The 27,621-nt window shown below is 36.5% G+C and overlaps 1 protein-coding gene across 2 annotated transcripts in view; it reads left to right on the top strand.

Annotated features, from left to right (window-relative positions):
• Positions 1–27,621, top strand: part of ptprga (protein tyrosine phosphatase receptor type Ga) — a 203,587-nt gene that overhangs the window by 107,608 nt on the left and 68,358 nt on the right. For both annotated transcript variants that reach the window (XM_038286394.1, XM_038286393.1), the window contains exon 3: positions 6,633–6,812. In XM_038286394.1, coding sequence (XP_038142322.1) covers positions 6,633–6,812 — 180 coding nt within the window. The remainder of the gene's footprint in view (positions 1–6,632; positions 6,813–27,621) is intronic.

Genomic DNA, 27,621 nt, shown 5'->3' with positions numbered 1-27,621 from the left:
AAACAGATTTATATGTTTGTTTGTTTTTTGGTCACACTTGTTAGTTTAACATTATTAAACAGATATAAAACAAAAATACCATGTTTTCCGGACTAAGCCTTTCTCTTCAACGCGCACAGTTTTTTGTTGTTTTTTTTACTGTAAACGCACATATATAAGCCGGACAAGGCTAAAAGCCGCTAAACTGTCCCCCACAAAATCTGTAGGGAGAGGGCTACATATTGCTCCTTGAGTAGGGACAAAGAAAAATGCTAGTTTATGAAATATGTCGGTTTCATCAGCTCTTTTGCTCTTTTTAGGTCTGCAGGAGTTATGCCGAAAATATGCATAAAGCTTTATTTAACTTGGAATTTTATGTATTAAGGGTGAAAGACATTCTTAACCCAGCCTGACCTTGTGTAAAATGGAGCTTACCTCTTTTTTTTAAGCATAAATTAACTTTGGTTAAACAGAAGTATATACATTTTTAAGGCACACTCAGTTTTGATTTATCTCAGACCTGTAAATTTAAGAAGCCATTTAAATAGAACTTGTCTGTTTAAAGTATCAAGTAGACTAAAATGTCTTAAAAGGCAACACATCATGAGGCAATGGCAGAAAAATCAATGACAGATGAAAAAGAAAAACATTGTAATCTTTTAGTCTGGAAGGGGTTAGTCATCTCTAATGCTTTAGGACTCTTGTGAAGAAGAGTGAGATCCATTATAGGCAAATGGAGAAATCATTGATGACTCATCCAGGAAATCACACAGAAAGACAGAACAACCGTAAACTGTACAACACAACATTAGGGCCTGGTTCAAATTTGGTTTAAAAAAACAAGTTGATGATTCCCAAAACCTGTAGGATAATATTCAGCAAACTGATGAGACAAAAGAGGAACCCATTCCGGTTCCTTTTTTAAATGGCATACATCTAACACAGAAACAGCTGCTTAGGAGCCAGGATGAGCTGGAAATTCAATATTGTGTTTTTCATCAAAACATGGCAGCATTCTTAATTCCCAACCTTAAAATCTGGATTACAGATTGTATGACTCGACAGAAAGCACAGACAAAGCAGGTAAAGTAAAAAAAAGTAGGAATATCTCAAGCTTTTTTGCAACAAATGATTCGTTCCAAATGATGTCATTTGCACTTGGCGTCTGTTCAGACTGAACATTGGACTGTTAGTCTCTATTATCCTCTAAGACATTTTACTTGTGTCATTTTGTTCATTTCAGTTATGTTTTGCTTCTAACAAAACACTGCCATCATGCATCTCTTTCTGAAACACCTTCTCAATGTTTCTAAGTTGTTTAAATCAGTATCAGCTATAAGAGGGTTTGAATACATTTTCTGGGTAACCTGAAATGTGAACCGTTTCACCAGGGCCAGAAGCTGAATGAGTCTGACACAGAAAACAATGTTTTACACATTTCTGAATGTGTAATTATTTTACATTTCTTCACCTCCGCCTTGTAGAGAGCCCTGGCTGCAGTGAAAAAGGCTTAAACACTGAAATTAAAGTCTGATTCTGATGAATGGAAATGAGACAGATTAATCGACTGCTTTGCAAACCCTTACTTATCTGATTTCTGGGACTGCACCACCTTCTCGGTTCTTAAAAGGCATAAAGATCCCTCCAGCAGTAAATGAGATGTAATTTGTGTATGAATGGAAAACTGGCAAAAGATGCAAAAAAATTTACTTCTCTTTTTTAGCTTTAAACACGTCCTCCCACCTTACACTACAATGGAAATGGTTCCCTATGGGCCTGCATGCTTTTATAGTTAAGAAAAATGCTTCAGATCTACTTTATTTATCATTCTCTTTCATTTTTGTTCATCATCTCTTCCAATGTTCATCAGGCATTGTTTACTTCATGGAAGGTAAACTGCAATGTATTATTTTTACCATTTTAGCCACTTCCAAAATGATGGAACTATAAAAGTTATTATGATTTGTTTGATGTAATAAAAAGTGGTGATACATTTTTTTTTACATATTATAATTCTTTCTCTACTATAGCCAAAAAGAAACATCAATTAAATACTTGTTTCTTGTCTGGAAACCCTTAAAACCTAATAAATAAATAAAAAAGAAAAAAAGTTAAGTGTCATAAAATAATATTTCAAACAGTTTTAAAATGCTGGTGGAATTTAAATTCTGACAAGAATATGGATTAAAAAAAAAAGAAATTTAAATTGGACGGACAGTGGTTTGAAATAATAATTACTATAGACTAGTGTATCTGTAATTTATTTATTTTTTTTCAGAAAAGGCATACATATATATATATATATATATATATATATATATATATATATATACTAAAGAAAGAAAGAAAGAAATTACATGTTGCTACACTTATTGCTTTGCAAACTGCTGTGAAAAGCTACAGATTTTTTATTTCATGTTTAAATGTTTCAAATCATAAAACAAATGCCTTTTTCATTCAGCTTTTTAATTTGCTCAGATTATTTTTTGGTCTTGATTACAATATTATTTCTCTGAGGAATTTGAGGGTGACAGAAACCAAAGCGTACAAAAGCCTTTCTGTAGCACTGCAAATTTCAGAGTAAATATGTCTCATTAAGATTTACTGTAAGGTGGAAAGAAATATCACTTTGTATTTATATCTTCAAATAGTCATGTTCAGGACGCCTGCTGGTAAAGGACATCTTTTTCTTTTTACCACCAAAAACGTAAATGCATTCAGTCTGTTAAATGCTTCCAGGAGTGTAACCAGAACCAGGTGATTTGGCAGGATGATAAAACAAATGTTGGATAATTCACACTTTTTCCCCCCACACATGGTGTGTAATATGATATGAAATGAAAATATTGTGAATATTCAAGTATAAATTGCCATATCAAGCAAAACATTTCTGCATCTAGTTTGGTTTTAAGCTCAATTTTTCCTAGCTCTGCTGAAAGCGTCCCTCATTGCTTTATCTTATCCATGCAGAACATAGGAAAGCATAGTGACACCATTAGGAATGTAATAAAGCTCTTAGTTTCTAGTGCCAGATCAATAAATGGGCGGCATGTTTGCAAAGAACAACACTGGATGAAAAACTGGCAAAAAGGAAGAAATGTTAAACAGACACAACTTTTCAATTTTTCTATTTTGACATCAATTATTAATGAAGTTACAGGTCATATGATATTGTTTAGTTTCAAACCTTAAAATGTACAATTTAGTATAGGCTGAAGTCTCAGTTCCTCCTCTCCGAACAGACACTAAGATCAGTGCTCCAGGGTGTCCCTCTTTCGCTTGTTTTTGTCAATATCTTTGCTGTCGTTTTATTAGAATAAAATAAAAATATCCTGTGTTGTCCTACAGTGGGCAAATTCAGGTGTGTTGGCGGCAAAGCAAACAGGCAAATAGAAGTATACAGGTAGACACAAGACAAAAGAAACTATGAAAAAAACAATCTAGACTGTATAGGAAAGATAAAAACACATTAAAACAATAAAAATAAAAACCACAATGGCCATTTGAAAGAAAGAAAAGAAAATGTTACGAATAATGCAATTAAGAGTAAAATACAATAATGAAACAAAACAAAACAAAATACGTATGTTAAATATATATGTAAATAAGTTATAATGTTATAAGTAATAAGTAATAAGTAATAATGTTAATAATGTTATAATGTTAATATCGATCCAAACTATGTTATGAAATGCATGTTGGGTTGTATACAGACCTAGAAAAAAATTTTGTTTAGATCTTTTGATTGAAGTCTTGGCCACTGGATAAACACCTGACACAGGATTTTCATATGTGGATAAAGCATGGCAAAATGCCTTTAAGATATAATAATAAAAAAAATGTATTGTGATATTGCTGGATGGTGCGCATAAAGCGCTGGGATCACCCACTTTGCGATCCCATGCTTGGCGTTTTAGTCCTGGTTTATCAAACCTTCCACTGCAGCCTTTTATAGTTGCCTCTGTTGGCAGATGATTGACTTTCTTTCAGCTGCTCCATTTTGATGAGGCGGTTGATTCAAAGTCAGATTAGCCTTATAGTAGCAAGGCCATTACAAAGGGGGAGTTATTTCTTTCATTGTTGATATGAAAAATAGATTGCTTCAAAGAGCTTTTATCTTTGAATCAAAATCTCTTACAACAGTGCCGCAGGCAGTTGACTGGACTTCCCACAGTTTCCATTTTGTATAAGCTGCATCATGGCTAACGTCTTAGCAAGCACAAATCAAATGGAATGGAATATACTGAATTGTTTTTTTTGTAAACAAAGTCTTAATAGAAATTTTTGCATGCATAAGGCTTTTATCAAAATATTGCAAGGATTTGCTCCACATTATGTAAATCCTCATGTGTTATGATTGACAAGCAGCTTTCACTTTGCCTCATACTATTAATGTTTCATTTATAATGGGCTATATCACATGATATGAAATATTGTGGCATTAGTGCTACAGAAATCTGATTAAATCTATAGTCCTAGCTGACAAAGTTAATCCTGCTTGCTAATAGAGTCATTAGTTTTACATTCAGCTTAGATGTATTGTTAAATTCAACCCAATTCAGGCCTTTAAAAATCCACTGTATTGCAAATTCTCTTTGCAACATTTTCACTGTTTATCTTTGCAGCTATACTGTGCAGTTGAAAGTATTCACACCCCTTTACTTTTACATGATTATAAAGCAGACTTATCCTTAAACCTATTAAGATTAGTGTTTTATTAAACTTAAACTTTACAGACAAATATGCCACATTAAGAAAATAAAGTGTAAATTCTGACTTCCTTTTAAGACATTAATTGGAAATAAATTTTTAAACCAAACATACATAAGGATTCAAACTCGTTTTTCTATGACACTAAAAATTGAAGTGAGGTGCTTCTGATTTTCAGTGATCATCCTAGAGATGCCCCTGTAGGTTATCTGGACTCCACCAGTGCTGCCTTTAGCTGTTTAACAGGATTTTGAGTGTAACACTGTAATAAAGTTTCTGGACCTCAGAGATTGAACTGTGCTAAAGCACAAAATGGTAGAGGAATAGCTTTACTGAATATCCAGAAACAAGCTGTTTGCTTAAGTGTTTAGAAATGGAAAACCCATTAGAACCACCAGGACTCCCTTCAGATCTGGCTGCTCAACCAAACCCACTAATTAGGGACAGAGGACCTTTGTCGGTGAGGTGACCAAGAGCCTAATTATCACCAAGTTGGAGCTTTAATGTTTCCTAGTATTCTACAATATTTGGTCTGAAGCTCCCAAGTGTCATTTGTTGTAAAAAATGGAAGTGGTACATAAGCAAACTTCATCCCTAATGTGAAGCATGGTGGTAGCAGCATCATGCTGTGGTTACGTTTTTAGGATACAGACTTAAAGGAGCTGGGTAAATTGTCTACAGTATGAAAGAAGACCAGCATAAAGGATTTGTTGAAGAAGCCCACCGCTGATGGCCAATCTGACCAAGTTTACCAAAAAGAATAAAACATCCAAAACTGCACTAGTACCTGATGTGTTTCCAGACTGAGATATTTCTGAGTTAGGGTAGCAAAATAGTTGGCCATGTTGGCCAAAACAAAATAAAAAGTGCTTTTAAATTTACTTTCTGTACAATGTCTTTGAGAGAAAGTAAAAGAATCTAAACTGTATTTCAGAATGACTGTAATGTAAAAAGTAATCAGTGGTACAGTGTTAATAGTGTTTCTGGCGGCATTGTTTCATTAATTGTTAATCTAACATCCTCAGTGATTAGGTCTTAGAATTAATAAATAAAAACTTTTCCAGATTTACCTTTATACAATCTCACCCCTTCTGTGTGCGCCATTTACTGGTTGAAGTGGCAAAATCTGCTTGGTTCAAAAATAATCCTAGATCACATTGTCTTTTTGAAAGAGTCGAGCACAGGCTGTTTAGCTGCAAGGTGTTTATACACAGCCGTACATAAAGCACCCTTCATTCCTCCTTTATTTTAACTGACGGGGAGTTCTTATATTTCTTTTATGAGCTCATAGCAAAGTTGTCCTATATCTGAAGGGAATGAGATCATGAATATTGTGTTAACCCAGAAAAGTTAAAATCCACGCATGCCTTCTTGTTCCCCTGATCCCTCGGCTTTTGTTGTTGCGTTGGCCAATTGTAGCCTGGAAGAGATCAAGGGGACCCCTGTCGGTTGTGGATTATTCCTTTGTAGAAGTGCCACTGTAGGGGATAGAGGATTAAAAGAGCAGAGAGTGAATAGGGATTGTACAGAACATTATTCTGCTGCATATACTGCTTGTGAACCATTAAAACATAGTTAAAAATGTTATTATTACTATTTATTCTAGTTCAAAACAACCTGCAGATTAACTGAAAAGGGTTCTAATATTCTAATTTAGTTTTCATGGCTGTCATAATGATATTTAAATTTTAAATGGATCATTGAGATTGGGATTACCTGCACTCACATGGTGCCTTTTCTTTGTATTCACAGCTAAATGAATATCTTTGTCTGCTTCTTCGCCATTCCTGGTGCTTCTGATTACCTACAGACTGCTGCAATAGCAATAGCGCTTTTAATTCTGAGTATAGTTGTCTATTCGCTTAGGTTGAGGTTATCACTTTCCTTTTGGCAATATTCTGGGTTTTCTATATAATTTTTCTTTGTTTTTTTTCATATTGCAGGAAGCCATGGGCCTCGAGCCTGGGCAACCTCTTACCCAGAGTGTGCTGCAAAGAACCAATCACCTGTGGATATTGCTGATGAGCAAGCTTTGGTGCTGGACGAGTACCAGGAGCTAGAGCTCGACAAGTTTAACATTGAGTCGTCCAACCAGACAACCATGAAAAACACTGGAAAGACAGGTGGGTATCTGTCTTCATCGAAAAAGGATTACTCCTTCTTTTTGTATTTTTTTTTTTTACAAATCACTTCCTCATTCAAATTTGGTAGACATTTTATCATATTCCCTGGTTTCAGAATTTAACTAATTTTCATTTAACTGACAGATTTTAGTTTTTCTTTAATTGGTAAGGAAGTAAGGTAGATCTCAAGATGATAAAATGGTATAAAAGTATAATCAAGTTTAAATAAATCTTGGGCTGTCAGTTTAACGTGTCAATTAGACTAATTCATTAATTACACTGCAAATCCGCTATGAAAACAATTACGATCAATCAAAGTGCCAATTCAACACAAAAGCATTTTAAATTTAGGCCACAGAATAACCCAGGCAGTGACGGACAGTAATGCATCTAAAGCATTACTGCTTTAAGAAGAAGCAATAAATGTCAAATTTTACTTTAAAAAGAACGAATATAGGACTGCTAACTACAGCAAGATGATTTTTAATTATTGTAAAAAAAAAAAAAAGGGTTTTTTTTGCTGCTCCAGGATGACTGAGCATATAAATGTAAAACATGTTGAGAGAAGTTATGTGGCTGCAGCTGCTATTTCCAAAGTGAGAACACTTCACCAACCCACGCCTGCTGAATGAGGTAAATGAATTAGCAAAATCACCACAGGAAGACTGATTAGCCGTATTCTACAATTTTTAAATGTCCTAGAATTTAAATTCTTTATTTATGTACATTTAGAACAGTGATGACAAACCTTGAACTTCATCCTGCAAGGTTATCTAATTCCTCTGCCCCAAAGCACCTGATCCTAATCAGTAATGCTATGCTCAGACCCTAAGTGCTGGAAGCAGTGAAAAAGCTTCTGCTGCTTCTTTTTTAATGCTTGTCCACATTAAGGTCAGACGTCCAATAAAGTGTGTCCAGATGCGTCTGAGGCTTCTGCTGCTCCTGTGTTAAATGGCAGAGAGTGTCTTCGCTATATTTGCTGTGATAAGTGGGTAAAAAGTAGTTTTAATATGTTTTTCAGTGAGAAAGTCCACCTGAAAACTTAATCTCTGATTGGTTGATGTGGCACGCTGAGCAGCAAAACTTCAATTTTTTCAACTCCTGCATCTGCTGCTTTTACAGAGCATCACGTGCATCAGATGCTCAGAAGCTCACGAGGCGCTGCTTCAGCTGCTCAGACGCGCTACTCCTGCTGCTCAAAATGATCTGCAGGACCTTTTGCTGTGCCTTGATGCACGTCAACCATCGACTTTGCATGTAAACTAGCTGCTTCTGCTGCCTCTAGCGCGTGCCGTCTGAACGTAGCATTAGTCTCCATACAGAAGTTCATAGGCTGTGTGGGAGAAGGGTTGCATCATGGGAAACAAAGGACTGCAGCGCTTGAACACCAATGTTCCTGATGATGGCTTTAGCAGATATACGATAAAAATGCCATTAATTAGATTTATTAATTACAAATCCTGTAAATATTAAGATGAATTTCTGACAGCCCTAAAAAAAACATGACATATCTGTAATGTATGTATTTAGGCTCTGTATGAAATATGTTTGGTGAAACTTGACGTATGGTGCAGAGTAAGAAGATTTAGACAGTAAAAGACCGAGTATCATTGGGGTTGTAAAGGTAATAAAAGGTATTAAATGAAATCTACAAAAATTAAGCCCATTAAAAAGTAATAAGCAAGATCCAACAAGGGGTTGTTTTTTTAATAACTGCCCAACTCTACATGGTTGAACGTCTTCTGGGTGGGAATCATATGTAATTAGGGTTGTGCTTCTCTCTAGGACAGACTATTAATATTGAACTGTTTAACATGTAACACGGAGATGAAATGTCTCCATAGACGATGGTTGGCAGCAATGCTGCTTTCAGCAGAGAGTCGCAATGACTCCCAGTGTCTTGGCTGCTCTCTCCCCTCACTAACAGGTGTGTGGTGGGAGAAGAAACGGTACCAGACGCCAAACTAAACTTTGATTCTTCTGTTTTTGTAAAGTTAGAAAGCAAACTTGTCTGACGATGCATCGCAGTTTGGGAGATGAAGGTATTCGTCATGAGGAATTATCTTAACTTTGAAGGCAGAAAGGTGCGCACAGACTAGGCTTGCTTCACAGTAATGTAGGGACCCGGTGGGAGATCACCAGGTGAAGTTCTAGTTTACATAACACTGTGAAACTTGGAGGTGCAGAGGCCCTCTGACCATCAGGACAATGACTCTGTATGGGTCACACTTGATTTGAGTAAAAAAAAAAAATAATCAATGATGTGCTTCCGTGTCATGGAGCATTCGGCTTACTGAAGCTCCCACAGACTAGGCAGAACCCTTGCCCCCTCTTTGTCTTTTTTTTTTTCTCTCTGTCTGTCACAGACGCACAGACCCCCGAACCCCCACCCCTACCCCCACCCCTCCAAACACACACACACCATATTGGATACAGCATGTAAAACTGAGCAAAACATGAATAGAACAGCCAAAGTAGAGAGGGGGTGAAAATAAATACATAATAAAACTCTCCAAAGTGACATACAATTATGCTATAGACAGGGGCGGATCTAGAAAAATATTTATGGGGTGGCAAGAGGGGGGCAGGAATTTTTGTAGGGGTGGCAACATATGGCATTTGTTTACGCTGAATTTAATCACAGTTATCACAGTTTGGTGAGAATAGATTGTACAGTACTAGTGTTTCATGTGAAACAGTTCATATTAATAATACATCGTACAATGTGATCTCACTTAATAGGAGATAGAAGAATGATAACACTACTTCTAGAGGGGCCTTATGACAGGAAAGGTATTAAGGTAAGACACAGGTGCTGAGTCGCAGATGTGTGAGATTGACTGTCAGAGATGCAGCTTTGGAGCATTTGCACAAGAAGAAACTATAGAAAGAAAAAGTTTCCCATCAGAGATCTATGGACTGAGCTGGACTAAAGTGAGCATCACTACACAGTAGAAATAAATGGGTCAAGGCACCCGAACAAGGTACCGGACATCTATGTAATGTTTACTCTGAACACACATTTACCCCATTTGTTCCTCAGTAACTTGACATACAGCAGTTACGGCAACATGAAAGGGACATTTCATGCATGTAAATATACTGTAAATAGAGCTGCATATGGAGGAGCAACTCTGCCATATTTAAAATTAAATACAGAAATAAATAAATGCTCAATAAATAAATAAGCATACAATTAATTGCCACCAAAAATACAATCAACAAATAAATGTAATTAGAAATTACAGGTGCTGGTCATAAAATTAGAATATCATGAAAAAGTAGATTGATTTCAGTAATTCCATTTAAAAAGTGAAACTTGTATATTATATTCATACATTACATACAAACTCATATATTTCAGATGTTTATTTTGTTTAATTTTGATGATTACAAATGACAACAAATGAAAATCTCAAATTCATCATATCAGAAAATTAGAATATTACTGAAGACCAATAAAAACAAAGGATTTATAGAAATGTTGGCCAACTGAAAAGTATGAACATGAAAAGTATGAGCATGTACAGCACTCAGTATTTAGTTGGGCCTCCTTTGGCCTGTATTACTGCAGCAATGCGGCGTGGCATGGAGTCGATCAGTCTGTGGCACTGCTCAGGTGTTATGATAGCCCAGGTTGCTCTAATAGTGGCTTTTAGCTCTTCTGAATTGTTGGGTCTGGTGTATTGCATCTTCTTCTTCACAATACCCCATAGATTTTCTATGGGGTTAAGGTCAGGAGAGTTTGCTGGCCAATTAAGAACAGGGATACCATGGTCCTTCAACCAGGTACTGGTAGCTTTGGCACTGTGTGCAGGTGCCAAGTCCTGTTGGAAAATGAAATCTGCATCTCCAAAAAGTTGGTCAGCTGCAGGAAGCATGAAGTGCTCTAAAACTTCCTGGTATGTGGCTGCGTTGACCCTGGACCTCAGAAAACACAATGGACCAACACCAGCAGATGACATGGCACCCCAAACCATCACTGACTGTGGAAACTTTACACTGGACTTCAAGCAACGTGGATGAAGTGCCTCTCTTCTTTTCCTCCAGACTCTGGGACCTTGATTTCCAAAGGAAATGCAAAATTTACTTTCATCAGAGAACATGACTTTGGACCACTCACCAGCAGTCCAGTCCTGTTTCTCTTTAGCCCAGGCAAGACGCTTCTGACGCTGTCTGTGGTTCAAGAGTGGCTTGACACAAGGAATGCGACAGCAGAAACCCATGTCTTTCATACGTCTGTGTGTGGTGGTTCTTGAAGCACTCACTCCAGCTGCAGTCCACTCTTTGTGAATCTCCCCCACATTTTTGAATGGGTTTTGTTTCACAATCCTCTCCAGGGTGCGGTTATCTCTCTTGCTTGTACACTTTTTTCGACCACATCTTTTCCTTCCCTTCGCCTCTCTATTAATGTGCTTGGACACTGAGCTCTGTGAACAGCCAGCCTCTTTAGCGATGACCTTTTGTGTCTTGCCCTCCTTGTGCAAGGTGTCGATGGTCGTCTTTTGGACAACTGTCAAGTCAGCAGTCTTCCCCATGATTGTGTAGCCTATAGAACTAGACTGAAAGACCATTTAAAGGCTTTTGCAGGTGGTTTGAGTTAATTAGCTGATTAGAGTGTGGCACCAGGGGCCATCAATTTTGAACCTTTTCACAATATTCTAATTTTCTGATATGATGAATTTGAGATTTTCATTTGTTGTCATTTGTAATCATCAAAATTAAACAAAATAAACATCTGAAATATATGAGTTTGTATGTAATGTATGAATATAATATACAAGTTTCACTTTTTAAATGGAATTACTGAAATCAATCTACTTTTTCATGATATTCTAATTTTATGACCAGCACCTGTATATTATAATGGCAGGCAGAAATGTTAAAAGGGCAGGCAGAAAGAAATAGCGCCGAAGAAATAACTAGGGTAAAAAAATACAAAGGAAGAATAAAACAGACAAAAATATGATAACATGCACATAAATAAATACTTAAAAATATAAGTAATTAAAAAATGAAGTTGAAGATAATAAATGACAAAAAAATAAATGAGGTAAATATTAAAAAGGCAAAGAAATAAAGAAGCCAATAAAAAGAGTTATATACCTTTATGACTAGCTATATAATTTAATTTCTACTTACATTTATTTGTTGTTTGTATTTTTGGTGGCAATTAATTGTATGCTTATTTATTTATTAAGCAATTATTTATTTCTGTATTTATTTTTAAATATGGCAGACTTGGTCCTCCATACTGCTGTATCAACAAATCAACAAAAAGGCGGGTTCTGTATGTTACATCAAAATCTCCACAAATCTGAAAAGAAGCAACATGAAAATACATTTTGCTTGTGAGTAGGTTCATACAGGTCATTTCTGGATAGTTTCATATTATATATACAAAAAAGAAACAACAACACTGCTTCATATTAAGCAGGATTTACACCAGTATCACATTTTTAACTTTTAACCCTTTTGGTTTTATTAAAGGAAATATCAGATTTTCTCAGGTCCTAAAACAAAATGTAACATCTCTGTAAAGGCTCACCAGAGAGCATAACATAAAGTTAACATGACTATAACAGCTGAATGCAGTGATTTCCATGTTGCTCAGCAAAACGCTTCACTAATTTATTTAGATCCAATGTCTTTGTGCGTTTTGATTTGAGTAAAACCAAACTTGATCGTCTCTTTTCTGTCATAGTTAACCGCAAATATGTCTTTATGAGCCTGAGACGTCAGGCCTAACTAACATCATAGATAGAGAAATAACGTTCTGCAACCTGATTTTTATCATCTCAAAATCAGCATTGCAGCTATGCTAGCGACATTGTGCTTTCATTATGATTTCATTTCTCGATAGATAGTTAATCAGTTTCTACCTGTTTCATCCCGTGTCTCCTCTCCCCATCACCCCTGGCTCCCTCGCTTTGCCCCATTCGGTTTTCAAAACAATCAGTCTCAGTCGCTCTCGCGTCATCTCGTGCTGCATTCACTGCAGTCCGACATTAGAAATTAGCGGTCGTAATTCTCAAATGATCGATAATTTATAAGCCTCGCCACCCCTACCGCCAACTGGGGTGGCAGCAGGGGTGGCAAGGCTGTCATTTAGGGTGGCAGTTGCCACCCTATGCCACCCCAGTAGATCCGCCTATGGCTATAGAGCAAGTAAGACATGATTAAAATGCTACCCTAGCCTCTTCAGCACAATAAAGGTTATTTAATTTTTTTTTTTACATTCCTAGGAGTTTGAGTCATCAGTTAACTCCGCTACTTTTGCAGCAAATCAAGAACATAATGCATCACAGCTGCTGCTGCGATTGGCTTAAAGCTCAACATGGGTGGCTGGTGGCCACTTGGCATAGTGAATACCCCCTTCCCTTTTGCAAACACTTTACACATGAACCTTTCCATACGGATGCTGTGTAGAATTCAAATTAAGCTACACGTATCAATCTGAATTATGCCAGGTTATATACGCTGTATAGTAGCCTTGATGTCATTACTCACATTAAAGGGTACAAAGATTGAACTCAACAGCACACATTGTTTTACCTGCTGATGCAGCAGCATTAACGCACACAAGTTGCATCTTCAAGACGATCTTGAGCATTCGTTTCTCTAGCAGCTGGTGTATTATGGCAACAGTCCCTTCCAGAGCTTGGACTGCTAACATGGTTATGACAGCTTGCTGTTCTAGTAGTGATAGGAAAAGCCATCTAAAAGGCAAGGTAGTAGTTTTACCCTACATTTATTTGACAGTCGGCTTTTGGAAAGTGGATACGACAGACGATAGTCTAATCAGGGCTTACAGACGTAGAAAACAACAACAGACGTTGAGATTCATCACACTGCTAAGCAGAATCATCACTGGAAATCGTGTGGCCAGGTAGGGAAGCTAGTATTTTTAGTCTGAATTTTCATGATTACAGAGGCTGACTGTAAGGAGAAGATGTGGTCTGCTCATTGCGCTCTATGTTATCTTAGAACCGAGCCACAACTGAACCGCGCCGAGCCCTACTCATGAACTAGTACCCTTTCAGTGTGGTTTGGTTGTGTCTGGCATGGTCCGGTTCAGTTGTGCCTGCCATTTACGCTCAACAGTTATCTCGGTTAGCGTGCTAGGACCAATTTCAGCACGGTTTCAAAAGGGTAGTGTATATGGGGCTATAGATGAGGCCTCAGATTGAAGTCATGACTCTGTCTGTGCTAGCCTGATAAACCAGACTAAATGTGAGATTAAATGTGTAATTTAGTCTGGCCCCGATGAATGAGACGTCGTAAGATTGTTGAAGAGAACAACCCGTTGTCTTTCAAACCATGTCAAACAATGAGCGCGACTGACTGTGGCGAAGTAAGTAAGCGCGACAGAAAGGTGGTGGGGGAATGTAAACAAACAGCCTGTTGGTAAAAAGGCGAATACCTCCTTTTAAAAAATGAATGAGGCAAAAATGATTGTGGCCACTGGCGGGTGGGGCTAGTTTACTAGGCTATGTCTGGGCCACAAAATGTTTATATTTCTTCCAGTCATACATACTTTATTGTGAAAACATACCTGTACTTTGATGCTTACTGGAATACCATTTGATAGTTCACCTAACAAAAACAAAAACACTTCTCCCATCCTAATAAATGAATCCATCTAATATTGTAATTTAATAGGAAACAATGAATAAATAAACTGAATTTTTGTCATGTAAAAAGTGAAGCGATGGTAGCAGAAAATTCACCTCAAATACCGAGTTAGGTGCTGTTCTGACCTAAATTGTTCTGTTGTTTATTTCTGCATCAACTATAATGGCCACCATCATACATGAGAGATTACCATGATTTCCTATAATAAAATAATTTCCTATAATAAACACTCACAGCAGCCTTTGAAGAGGAAAATTGACAAAAAAAGAGAAATGTCCAAAAAACTAGAACCTTTCGATGCTTCTAAAGCAGAACAGCTGGTCAGTATTTTCCTTCCAAAGAGTCACTCAGACCTGTAAGCTGCTCGGTTAAACAAGCAGGGATTGTTTTTTTTTTGACTCATTTGCTCTACAGCAGTCATGTTGGGAAGGCAGACGATGTCTGTAGCTGAGGACAAGCTTAATGTTGCGTTCCAGAAGGCTATGGGAAAAAAGCCATAACTTTCTGATATGTATAAAGCCAGATTTAATGTGCATGAAATGCTTACCATGCTCAGATACAGCAGCATAAATTGCTTAATAGTGTTTAAATTATTACCGTTAATATAGATTTAAAGCTACGCCAGTTCTCTGTTGTATGTTCACAACTAGGGCCTTTGTCCACCTGCTCTGTGTTAATTCAGTGGCATAAATCAAACAAATGTCAGGCTGGCATGACTTTATTCAAGTGCTGCATTTTTAGGCTTATTGTGATCAAAAACGGACATCCTGTGTGGGTGTGGCCTACTTAAGCTGAAATTTACTTTGTGTTCCTGCATTACAATGTTCTTAAAGCTGTTAAATTTGATATCCTATTAGATAATTTACCTTTCATTTATATGATGCTTTTTATATAATTGGTCTTTAAAAGGTTTTCATACATGTATGATTTTTTAGGTGTGTATTGTACAGTTGCAATACTGTTCCAAACTGCCATAGATGGCTTGTTAAATTTGATTAATATATATATATAAAACTTTATTTATTTAATTAATCTCTAAGAACAACATACACAAGGGATAGTCGGCTTGTTTTATAAAGCTCGGGTCAGTGTTACTGCGAGGCTGCTTTTATCCGGTGAACTGATGACATGTTTACATACCATGAATGTGCAAAATAGCACAGGGAAGATCGAATCTTTACATATGTGAACCTGTCTAATAGCATAATGGAGGATCTTCTGACTCCCTTGAGCTTATCGGGCCTCATACAACAGTATTTTCATATTGTTATTTTAAATTTTCGGTCACTTTTTCAACTACCATGGGTTTTTACGAACGCTCCACTTCAGATTCAACAAAGGTTCTTAACTTCAGTGAAAGATTGTAAATGATCCTTCTATTCCTGATGCAGTCCAGCTGTGGGTAACTGAGCGCACATTCCAGAGAATTGCAAATCTAAAATAATTCAATGTAAGGTTATGTCAGCGCTTGTTAGACTGTCTTCATTCATAGAAATGTAATTGAAGATGTAGAGACTTTACCAGTTTGAAGATCGAGGTTTTTCATCTGTGACAAAAATATAATTTGTAATCGCAGAGTTGCATAATATATAACGATGTAGCGTAATAAAATGGACAATTGCTTGTAGGTAACACCGAATGTTGTCATTTAGTGAAAACTAGGTTTGGATAACAGCTGTCGCCTACGTTAAGTCTGAAGCATCATAAAATTAGCTCATACCTAAGAAAAGATTAGAAATCTGATAAAAATGCATTATTTTCTCATAAATAACTAGTACGAACAATTTAAGAGCAAATTGTTCCAACCAAAATAAAATCTTTTCTATTATGTTATACAAATCGAGTTGCCCTACTGCAGGGGCAGGGTGCCGCCATTTTTACAATCCATGCTGGAAGTGCCCAACGGAAGCAGAGTCATTCTGCTAAATTTTGATCTTTGTTTTGAACTTATTTTTTTTCAAAACTTCAGGCAATTAAAAGTTTTAACTGAAAATATTGTTTGAACAATGGTCTACTATTTTTGTGAAGGACAAAAAAAAAATAAAAAATGGCACTGCCAACATTTTGAAGGAAACTGAAGCCTGAGGTCACTGGATTCAACAAAGCTTCATTAAATTACTGTTGGGACAGACTTCCTCTTCGACATTGACTTCCACCATGGATTGTAGAAATGGCGGCACCCTGCCCCTGCTGTACGGCTCTCTTGCAAAAATCTTCTTACCTAAATATGTGCTTCCCCGATTTCCTCAGTAGAAGAAAAACAGGAAGTATGCTCTGTAAAAACACATCACTTAGATTCTTGTTAATGCAAGACTAAATCTACAGCAGTTTTTAAGGATAATTCTAAAAACAAAACCACATATTGTTGGATAATGCTGCATTGATGAATGCCTAGCTTATTAAGTAATGTTTCTCTTATGTATTTGGAGCTTTTCCCGTTCTTTTTTATAGCTGTATGACTTCTTGAAAGTTGATGTTTCTCGTTCGTGCCTAGTCAAATTTCTCTTACAGCATGTTATAGAAAAGCAGAATTATACTCAGTTAGTGAGACACAGACACATTGGGTTGCTGTATGATTGGTGTGACTGAAAGAGGCTTATGAGGTGTTTTTATCCCCTTATTATTGCATCCATTGTCATCGCCTTTTGCTCATTCCTGCCTCTCTTTGTATGCAGCTTTCAAACCTTGTTTACCGACACATTTGGAATCAGACTCAATTAACTACCATTTCAAATCACGGCCCCGTTTGCTTTTCTTTAATTCAACAAATCCGTGGACCGCTGGTTTGAAAACCCTGACCTTAATTGATCTGTCTGCTTTGGGCACCGTTTCTCTCTCAGAGCAGTGTCATCTTTTGCGTTTGATCATAATGAGGGTTGTTGGCCTCCATGACAACCAAGGCCACTGACACAGCCTGGCAATGCTACAGGCTGCTTATTTACAATGTTGGAAGTAACATGACTTAGGAACATGCACTACAAGAGGGGGATTTAAATGGCTCTAAGTACTGTGAAAGTCAGGAAAGTGGAGTCACATTACCACAAAATGGTGCACAGCAATGGCTTTTTGAAAAGGTCATCTTAAAATGCAACAAATTCACATCACTGTATTTTGAAATTGATTCACTTTTAATCTGACTGGGAAAAAGGGGGGCTTCATTTTCTTTATCTTTATTTTTATGTTGTTGCCATTTTAACTTCAAGGGCAGGTTTTATTTCACATTTTTGTTTATACTGCAATATCTGTTCTAAATAGGTCCAATAATTGAGTATACAACCATGCTAATAGCTACACAGTTTTCTTTTCTTCTGCATATCATCATTTGTACTGTTTCTGATCTGCTCAGTATCTTTTTTCCATCTCAGATGTTACATTTATTACAGTTTTTTCGCCTTCTGCTTTAGCAGTTTTTTTTTTATTTCTACATGTTTGAGAATTTCTTTTCCTTTTAAATTAAAATATTCTCAGTTTTATCTTAGTATGCTAGTTTAGTTTTCCTTTCTTAGATGTGATTGTATCTTCTGCTTTCCAGTTTAAGTTTAAATTTTTGTCTTCTAATACTATTTACTCTTGACTAGTCTTTCTTCTTCTACTTTTTTCCACTGTCACACCTGAATTTCCCTACTGTTGGAGAATAAAAGCATTTCTTTTCTATTATTTCTGTATGGGAGCTGTGAAATATCCCGTAGACCAGTCATTAAACAGCAGGATACTGCTACACATTAGCCATTACTCCATGAAGGTCGGCCCACAAAAATAAGTGTTAATCAACCTGCCAACCCATCTCATGGCTCCAAATGCAGGACACCTTAACACTAACTGAGACATTTCTAATTCTCTTATTGAAATTTATAAGCCAAGCCAGACTACATGACCTGAAATTATGTATAGCCTACTGAAGCATTTGAAAGCGGTGCGGTCTCTGCAGGTTAATTTCCTGTCACATTACTGCTTCACTCTCTGGTATCGCCAAACAGATATAGCAGATTGTATCTGTGGTCATGACTCCCCTGAAATAATTTGTTATATAGGTGGCCTGCTTCTTACTATACTATCTAACACACGCTGGCTATTCATTACAGGTCTTATCACCTATAATATGGATGATCATGCTCTTAATTTTTTGTCATGCAGTGTTCTTGGTTATAATAAGAATTTTCCTTCTCATATACTCAAACAAGTTTCAAGAACATTTTTAGCATTCTTTTTTATTAATATTTATCCCCATCTGATGTATTTTGGTAACTTTTGTTTTTTAGGTAATCTCAGTTATCTTTTGAGATTCCTCCATTTACTTTGGTTTTTATTGGGGGTGCACCGATAACTGGTTTATAGCTGATCACCAAATCACCATCTTTAAAAGCATGATGTTCCAGTCCTGGTTCTGACCAATACAGATTTCTTTTTATAACTGACATTGTCAGTTGTTATAATATCACTAGATATTACTATAAAGAATTTTTATTTTAACTTACAGAAAAAAAAAAATAATTATTGCCTGTGAACCAATAAAAACTTCAGACATAACTGCCCTCAAATATAAATGAAAGTTGAATGCAGTGACAGTGGTTTTCAGAGCTTTATAGACATAGATCACATCGGTGGAAACGATCAATTTCACATCTAAATATTGGTTGATCACTGATCTCCCAAAATTAAGAAGATTTAGGCCAATCAGTCTGCTGATAAATTGGTGCAACCCTAGTTTTGATATTTTTTTCCAATTATTATATTTCATGGAGTTTTCTCATCATCCTTCATCTAGAGATTTGACCTGCTGACTAATATTTAATCTCGCTCTTTCTCTTTTAGAGCTGAAGAATACAATTTTCTGCTTTCTGTAGAATTTAATTTGTAGGTTATATAGAGAATGTGAGTATTACTTTTATGGGGGGTAAATATAACGCATTTTCTTAATCAAGATCCAATTAAAAAAACAACTATATCAAACTAAAATGAAAATAACTTTGATTAACTGCTAAATCATTCTAAACTGTATTGCAACTAGGAAGAAGCCTGGCACCTAGTTTACTGTCAGGAACATTTAAATATTTATCTTTTTTAAAATTGATGGAATGAAGGAGGCAAGATTTCCCTCTTAAAAGAAACACTTGGCCCTGAGTACAATGTTCCCATTTTAGGTCATCTGGCAATGCATGCTAGCATTTAGTGTCATTAGCTTGTATAACTAAGACCAATGTCTGTTTATTTCCCATAGAGGTGCATATTATGTGGGGGAAAAACAAACAGATTTTTTGTTTTTAACCAGCTAATTATCGATCAGGGCTGAAGCAATCTGATTCTGATCAAGCTGAGTTCTCGGTGCATCTCCAGTTGTTCAAGATGAAGTTAAACATTAGCATCTAAGCACTCTGGCTATCAGTTTGTGGTTGAAGTAGTGCTGTAAGCTCAGCACTAATGGACTCTCGTTTATCTTACACCACTAATGTCTTCTGTAGCTTTACTCAGCCTTCTGCATCTGTTAGCCTCTTACTGTTTTTATTCTATCAATATCATCAGTATTGTCACTGCATGGCGAGTTGCTGCTTCTTGGCTTCTTGGTCACCTCTATAAAATGAAAATACATTAGGAAGGGTGAGATCAAGTAAATCATACATTCCTATCTGTTATTCTGTCCTTTTGATTGCATTTTGATATCTTTGCTCTATATCTGTACTTACACATCTTCTGCATCCCTCTTCATGCTGGGAAATTGATTCCTCCTCCTTAGTTGCTCCGCCTGAGGTTGAAGCTGATGTATGACTTGACCTGACTTGTTTTTGATGTCCTAAAGGAAATGTCTTGCTCTCAGGAGCCCCCATGTTTGAGAGCCCTGCCACCAACTGTGCCTCTTTCCCATTTGGGGCCGATCCTGCAGAGTGCTGTTGCGTGTTACAGTTTTTTTTTCTCAGAAAACTGTTGCCTGCTGAGGCACTGAAGAACTGAAGGATGAAAGACTGATATAAAACAGGAAAAGTTTCAACTCTGGAAACCTTTAAACAAGACACTGCTCTGCACAATCAAAGCCAAAAGATGAAGATTTAGATTAAAACTCATAACATTGAATTACACGTCTGTCATTCAGTATATTTCACTTTATCGTCATACGTCATATGTCGTAGAAATCTTTTATGTTTGACAGCTTTTTCAAACCAAGCAGATGATTAAGGTTACTTATTGAAGCGTTATATATTTTTCTGAACTTTTTGCATTCTTACCACAGTTCTGAACGTGGGGATGAAGTCATAGCCTTCAGGTTGATGTCAGTTGAATAAAAACTGCAAAAATTCAGCTTTAAAATTAAACACATAAACCAAAGATTTCAATCCCACTTCAGTTTTGAAGGTCTTATTCTGTTTACTTCTTTTACATCGCTGACTTTTTAAGAGAGTATTTTTTTATTATTCAGAGAAAAATAACTGTGCACACACAACTTTGTGACTTGAGAGCTACAAAATAAAACATTTTAGACCTGCCTTGCTCTAGAGTCTGCTCTTCAGACTCTAGATTTAACTCTAACCCAAGGTTTGGATCCCCAGCCTAATAATTATTCTGTGATAGTATGATACTAAACTTTTATATTTTTGAAAAAAACTATTAATGTTAGCAGGGTTTATGAGTAAGTTAAGGCCTGCTTATATTTTGAGTGGTCCTCTATCACGTAGTTACAGACCTTATCTCTGAGACTCTATTTGTTTTTATTTAATTGGCTCATAACCACCTGCTTTTCATTGATTTTGCATTCAGTGATAACATAGAAGTCTCTCAAATTGAACTCTGTATTTAGAAATCTAGATTGGAAAAAAGCACTCATTATCTGTTTATATTGCATCTGTTAGTTTCATTACAAAGTTATGAGGTGCCCCCAGGGACATAAATCAGAATTAACTTGCATATACACATATTAAATTACACTCTTCCATATAATATACTGAAAACCTCACACAAACACTAGTAAAAAGCTCTCACATAAACTAGTGAAAACATTGACCTCTTATATAATCTACTCAAAAGCTCTCATACAAAGTAGTGAGAACTGTTCATATAAACTGGTGAAAAGCTTTACCTTTCATACACACTACTAGAAAGCTTTCATATACACTATTAGAACGCTCTCATAAACACTATTAGAAAGCTCTCATATACACTATTAGAACGCTCTCATATACACTATTAGAACGCTCTCATAAACACTATTAGAACGCTCTCATAAACACTACTAGAAAGCTTTCATATACACTATTAGAACGCTCTCATATACACTATTAGAATGCTCTCATATACACTATTAGAACGCTCTCATAAACACTATTAGAACGCTCTCATATACACTATTAGAACACTCTCATAAACACTATTAGAACGCTCTCATAAACACTATTAGAACGCTCTCATAAACACTATTAGAACGCTCTCATAAACACTATTAGAACGCTCTCATATACACTATTAGAATGCTCTCATATACACTATTAGAACGCTCTCATATACACTATTAGAATGCTCTCATATACACTATTAGAACGCTCTCATAAACACTATTAGAACGCTCTCATATACACTATTAGAACGCTCTCATAAACACTATTAGAACGCTCTCATAAACACTATTAGAACGCTCTCATAAACACTATTAGAACGCTCTCATATACACTATTAGAAAGCTCTCATATACACTATTAGAATGCTCTCATATACACTATTAGAACGCTCTCATATACACTATTAGAAAGCTCTCATATACACTATTAGAACGCTCTCATATACACTATTAGAACGCTCTCATATACACTATTAGAACGCTCTCATATACACTATTAGAAAGCTCTCATATACACTATTAGAACGCTCTCATAAACACTATTAGAACGCTCTCATATACACTATTAGAACGCTCTCATATACACTATTAGAACGCTCTCATACACGCTACTAGAAAGCTCTCATATACACTATTAGAAAGCTAAAATATATGGTCCCCCTCCTTTAATTTAGGCAAACATTGCTCAAATATCACCGAATCCAGATGGTTTGTTGTTGATGAAGAGAGGAATAAACACAGTTTAAGATTTGCAGCTAAATTAATTTGTTTCTATATTATGGAACTGCTATCAGGCACTTCCCATCATCTTATATCAGTAATAAAAAATTATAAATACAAATTTGGTATTTGGTGACTTGACTTTTATTTCTGTCAGGCTGAAGTGAAAAAACTTGGAAAGAGACTGATTCTCTTGGCGTTTAAAATAACAACACAAAACAGCATAAGAAAACCGCATTTATTTTTTTTATTTTACAATTTTGTAAACAACAGCGGCTGATTAAACTAAATGTCTCAACCTTGTATAATTTTACGACTTTTTATTTAACCAAGAAATGATCAGATCCGCTTATGTGGCTGCAACGCGCGGCGCGCTCCCGACACAGGTGGAACAGATTTTCACATGGGAACAGAATTTCGCACAACACCGGAAAAGGATCTCTGTTGAAGCAAAAACATAAAAAATAAAGTCGAGTAATGCCCATGCTTCTGTGAGTTGTTTAGCGGATAGCTGAGCATGAATCAATAATTTTATTTGATACAATTTCGGCCGGAGATAGCACAAAATGTACGGAGCTAGCCAGAATGACCTCCGTTTAAAACAACTTCCGGTGTAATGACGGTCCTTCCTGTTTCACTGAAACGCCTTCCGTTTCAACTGAAACACCTTCCGTTTCAACTGAAATCCGCTAATAGCTTTTCAGTAGTGTGTATGAGAGCTTTCTAGTAGCGTGTATGAGAGCGTTCTAATAGTGTATATGAGAGCGTTCTAATAGTGTATATGAGAGCGTTCTAATAGTGTTTATGAGAGCGTTCTAATAGTGTTTATGAGAGCGTTCTAGTAGTGTTTATGAGAGCGTTCTAGTAGTGTATATGAGAGCTTTCTAATAGTGTATATGAGAGCGTTCTAATAGTGTTTATGAGAGCTTTCTAATAGTGTTTATGAGAGCGTTCTAATAGTGTTTATGAGAGCGTTCTAATAGTGTTTATGAGAGCGTTCTAATAGTGTATATGAGAGCATTCTAATAGTGTATATGAGAGCTTTCTAATAGTGTTTATGAGAGCGTTCTAATAGTGTATATGAGAGCTTTCTAATAGTGTATATGAGAGCTTTCTAATAGTGTATATGAGAGCTTTCTAATAGTGTATATGAGAGCGTTGTAGTAGTGTATATGAGAGCTTTCTAATAGTGTATATGAGAGCTTTCTAATAGTGTATATGAGAGCTTTCTAATAGTGTATATGAGAGCGTTGTAGTAGTGTTTATGAGAGCGTTCTAATAGTGTATATGAAAGCTTTCTAGTAGTGTGTATGAAAGGTAAAGCTTTTCACCAGTTTATATGAACAGTTCTCACTACTTTGTATGAGAGCTTTTGAGTAGATTATATAAGAGGTCAATGTTTTCACTAGTTTATGTGAGAGCTTTTTACTAGTGTTTGTGTGAGGTTTTCAGTATATTATATGGAAGAGTGTAATTTAATATGTGTATATGCAAGTTAATTCTGATTTATGTCCCTGGGGGCACCTCATACAAAGTCATCTGTTTTTATGCAAAGGAAACATAGGTTTAGGATGTTTTTCATTAATTGGGGTAAAAATGTATGCAATCAAAAATAGGCATAAATGTATATTTATATTTTTTTAAGGTAGATATTGAATATAGTTTTTTATATACTGAGTAAAACCTGAAAAGAATTTGATTGTGAATGAGGATTGATTTGTTAGATGATGGTAAATGCTTGTGATTTAAATTAATAACTTACAAGAGATGTGTTTTTAGGTGATCAATTCTTTAAGTCTGATGTGACAATATCCCCATTTACACTACCCTTTTGAAACAGTGCCCAGAGCGGTCCAGGCACGGTAACCAAGGTAACTGTTGAGTTTAAATCGAACTGGACCATGCCAAACTTAACCGCATCATGCTTAATCTAGTAGTAGTTCAAAAATAAGGCAAGGTTCAATTGTAGTTCTATTCTCTGAAAACAAAGAGCGCATGAGCAGACAGCGTCATCTCCTTACAGTCAGCTTAGGCAGTACTGAACATCTGTAAGTTGCTTGCCAACCGCCATAAAACAGAAGAATAAGAACCGTAAACGGCAATCGAAATCCTCTCAACTCAAACATTTTTATGAAATGGCTGCAAAAGAGCATGGTGCGATAGGCTACCTTCTTCGTCCGCAAACAACTCTCAATTTAAACCAAACATAACTCCCTGGATGTTACATGCACCGCCATTTTGATTTGCTTGATTCCATCCTTCAATCCTAGCAGTAGTACCATGGATCGTCAGTAGGAGGCGAGGAACCGTGCTAGCGTGATGTGTAAATGGTTGTAATGAACCAAGCTGGGCACGGTTAACTGATCCAAGCTCGGTTGGAACTTGGCATTAATCGTTAGTAGGGGTAGTGTAAATGGAGCAAATGTTAATTTCACTCATTTGAAACTGAAACGCATTTCTAATGAAACTGAATCACTGCTGAACACTTGAGACCTGATGTGAAATTTGCTTGCCATGAAACTTGACCTGAGATTTTGACATGGACTTGGAGGTTAGAGTTGACTTTGAACTGTGACTCACAAACTTAAAACTTGACTTGGACTTTGTGAAAGACTAACAACTGAAGTAGGAATTGCCCCTTCAATTTTAAACCTGACTGAATAAACTCCAAAGAACTCTGCATTGAAAAAGAATGGAGACTTGTCTCTAATTCTAGGTCCAAAAGACTTGACTTACATTCAGTGAAAACGAATGTCTGGTTTACATTTGTGCTTTCTGATAACATTGGTTTTTCCAGCCACTGTTTGGCTGCGTCACAGCAGTGTAGAAGAAAGTTATGTGAAAAGAAACTCTAAAATTTGTCACTGTGTATTAGAAAACAAGTGAAATTCTTTTGAAAGTTAAACGAGCTATAAAATGTTCCTGTGGTCTGACGGAGTCTGCTGGTTTTTGTTTCCTAACCCCTGTTTCCAATGCCACTTGGGGATGTTCCGGAATTGAGTTGTTTAAATCCGCCACGAAGGGGCAAGAACATCACTCACTCTATTTAAAAGTCAGCTTTGTAATTAAGGGCTGTGTGAACAGATCTTAAAAAGTTCATTGCGATTGATTACACAATGTTCCCTCGGGACTTGGCCTGCTTTGAGATCAGGCAGATTAGCTGCCATTTGGGGAGTATTCCTCAACAAAAACAGATCTCAGTAAAATTTCAGGCAACTTCAAACCGAATTCAGCGGGAATCGGAAGCCTCCAGAGACATATGCATTGATCAAGGATTTACTTTCACACACACTCCCCTTCTTTCACAGGCTGTGATTCAAGGTCTTTTTGGCTTAGCTTCTAATTCCTCCTCTGCTGTTTGAGGGTTCACACACACCCAGGGCCGCATTTCTAATGAAACTCCCAAGGCCAGCCAGCATCTCCATTCCCTGGCTTTTCTTATGTTGCACACAGGATTACCCTGCTTCAACAACAGCAGAATCAGGGATTTTTGCTCTATTGCAAAGGAGTTGCACAATTATGATAATGTGATGGATAGTTATTTCCTGACCTAATGCTTTCAGTCTGAAAAATCTCCTGCATCATTTCGTCGTCTTCATGCTGTGGGCCTTTAGCTTAAGTAGCGTTGGCACGTTAATGCTTCTGGCAGATTCTTTCTCGCCTCGCGACAGGAGCTCAGCTCATCCCTCATAACACAAGATTTCTCTTTTTAAATCTTCTTTTCTCTTCTCTTTGTTTATCAAAACATCACACCTCTTTCCTTTTTTTCCAATCGCTAAATCTGTTTGAGTTACTTTAAATTTCTTTCATACTTCTTTCAAAACTCATCCATTATCCTCTCTGTTTACTGACAATATGTGTTTTCTTGTTCTCACACTCAATCCCCCCTAGTTTGCTTTGTGTTATGATTAAAAGTGGGCCGTCCTCATTCACAGCCTGACTAAATCCTCGTGTAAAGCGAGGGATCAGCCGACAGAGCACCAATTTTAATCTGGCTAATAATGTCAAATGTAGACGTGGTAAAAAGGGTTCTAGATTCATCTGATCTCAGTCAGGATCGCAGTGGGATTATGAGATGCTCTGGTCATGTTGTTTTCAAATCCATGGAACATTAAAGCACATATAATATGGGTGTGAACATTAAAAAGAGATAATATCAGGCCACATTTCTTACTGAACACATGGGGAAGTGCCCACAGGCAAGACACTAGACCACAGCTTGCTCCTGTGAAGCGAATGTCTTAAACAGTTCATTTGTAGTCATGGTCTCTGTTCACCACAAGGATTTCTAAAAATTATACATAACTTTCTGGCCCTTTTATAGGCGTTATGATATTAAGTGTCCTAAAAAAATAAATAAATAAGATATCCAACCGTGGTTTCCTTCAGTTATAATACAGGATGCGTTTAACACTTTCAATCTCCACTGAAAGTGTTAAACTTTTTTTTACAGTGTTTAGAAAGAGTGTTTAGAGCTGTTTTGTCATACTACTGATTCTCACTTGATTTTAGAACTACCCTAGACTTTAACTTTTCAAAGTTAAAATCTTATGCATACTTTGACCTAAACCAATTAATTTAAGGCTGGTTTCCAGCCTCATGTCCTCTGTGACCAGGTTACTCCCAGGTTTTCCTGGAGTGCTTCATTCATTTTTCTATCAACTCTAACCAAACTAGCTGCCCCGGCTAGAGGAAAGTACAACCACAGCACCATGCTGCCACCACCAGGTGTTATTGTGAGGAAGGCGCTGCTATTTTTATTTAGTGTTTTCTTATATACAGCATTTTGTATATATGTTGAATTTTCTTTTTTTTCATGTCTTTCTAGAGCATCTCCCACCTTACATGGATTGCAACAGACTGTAATTAGATTTCTTGCGATGTTCTTCCTTTGGTTCTCTTCTTTCTTTCCACACTCCTCAAATAGCAAACCTTTGTTAGGTTACAAACCACTAGATCATCCTCTAAACCAATTTTGGGTATATTTGAGCCAAAGAGTCTGAAAACAAATGCTTATGAAAATCTTTAGATATAAAATATTAACAATAATAAATAAAATGTATAAGTTATAGGAGACCATACAGCTTTTGCTCTCTAATTTTATATTACATTGTTACTGTTCTTGTTCACTTA

The sequence above is a fragment of the Cyprinodon tularosa genome, unplaced genomic scaffold (assembly GCF_016077235.1).
Source record: "Cyprinodon tularosa strain WSP-4 unplaced genomic scaffold, ASM1607723v1 ctg224, whole genome shotgun sequence".
In the NCBI taxonomy this organism is placed as follows: domain Eukaryota; kingdom Metazoa; phylum Chordata; class Actinopteri; order Cyprinodontiformes; family Cyprinodontidae; genus Cyprinodon; species Cyprinodon tularosa.
Note: the sequence above shows the minus strand (reverse complement) of the source record. Positions and strands in the feature narration are given on the sequence as shown.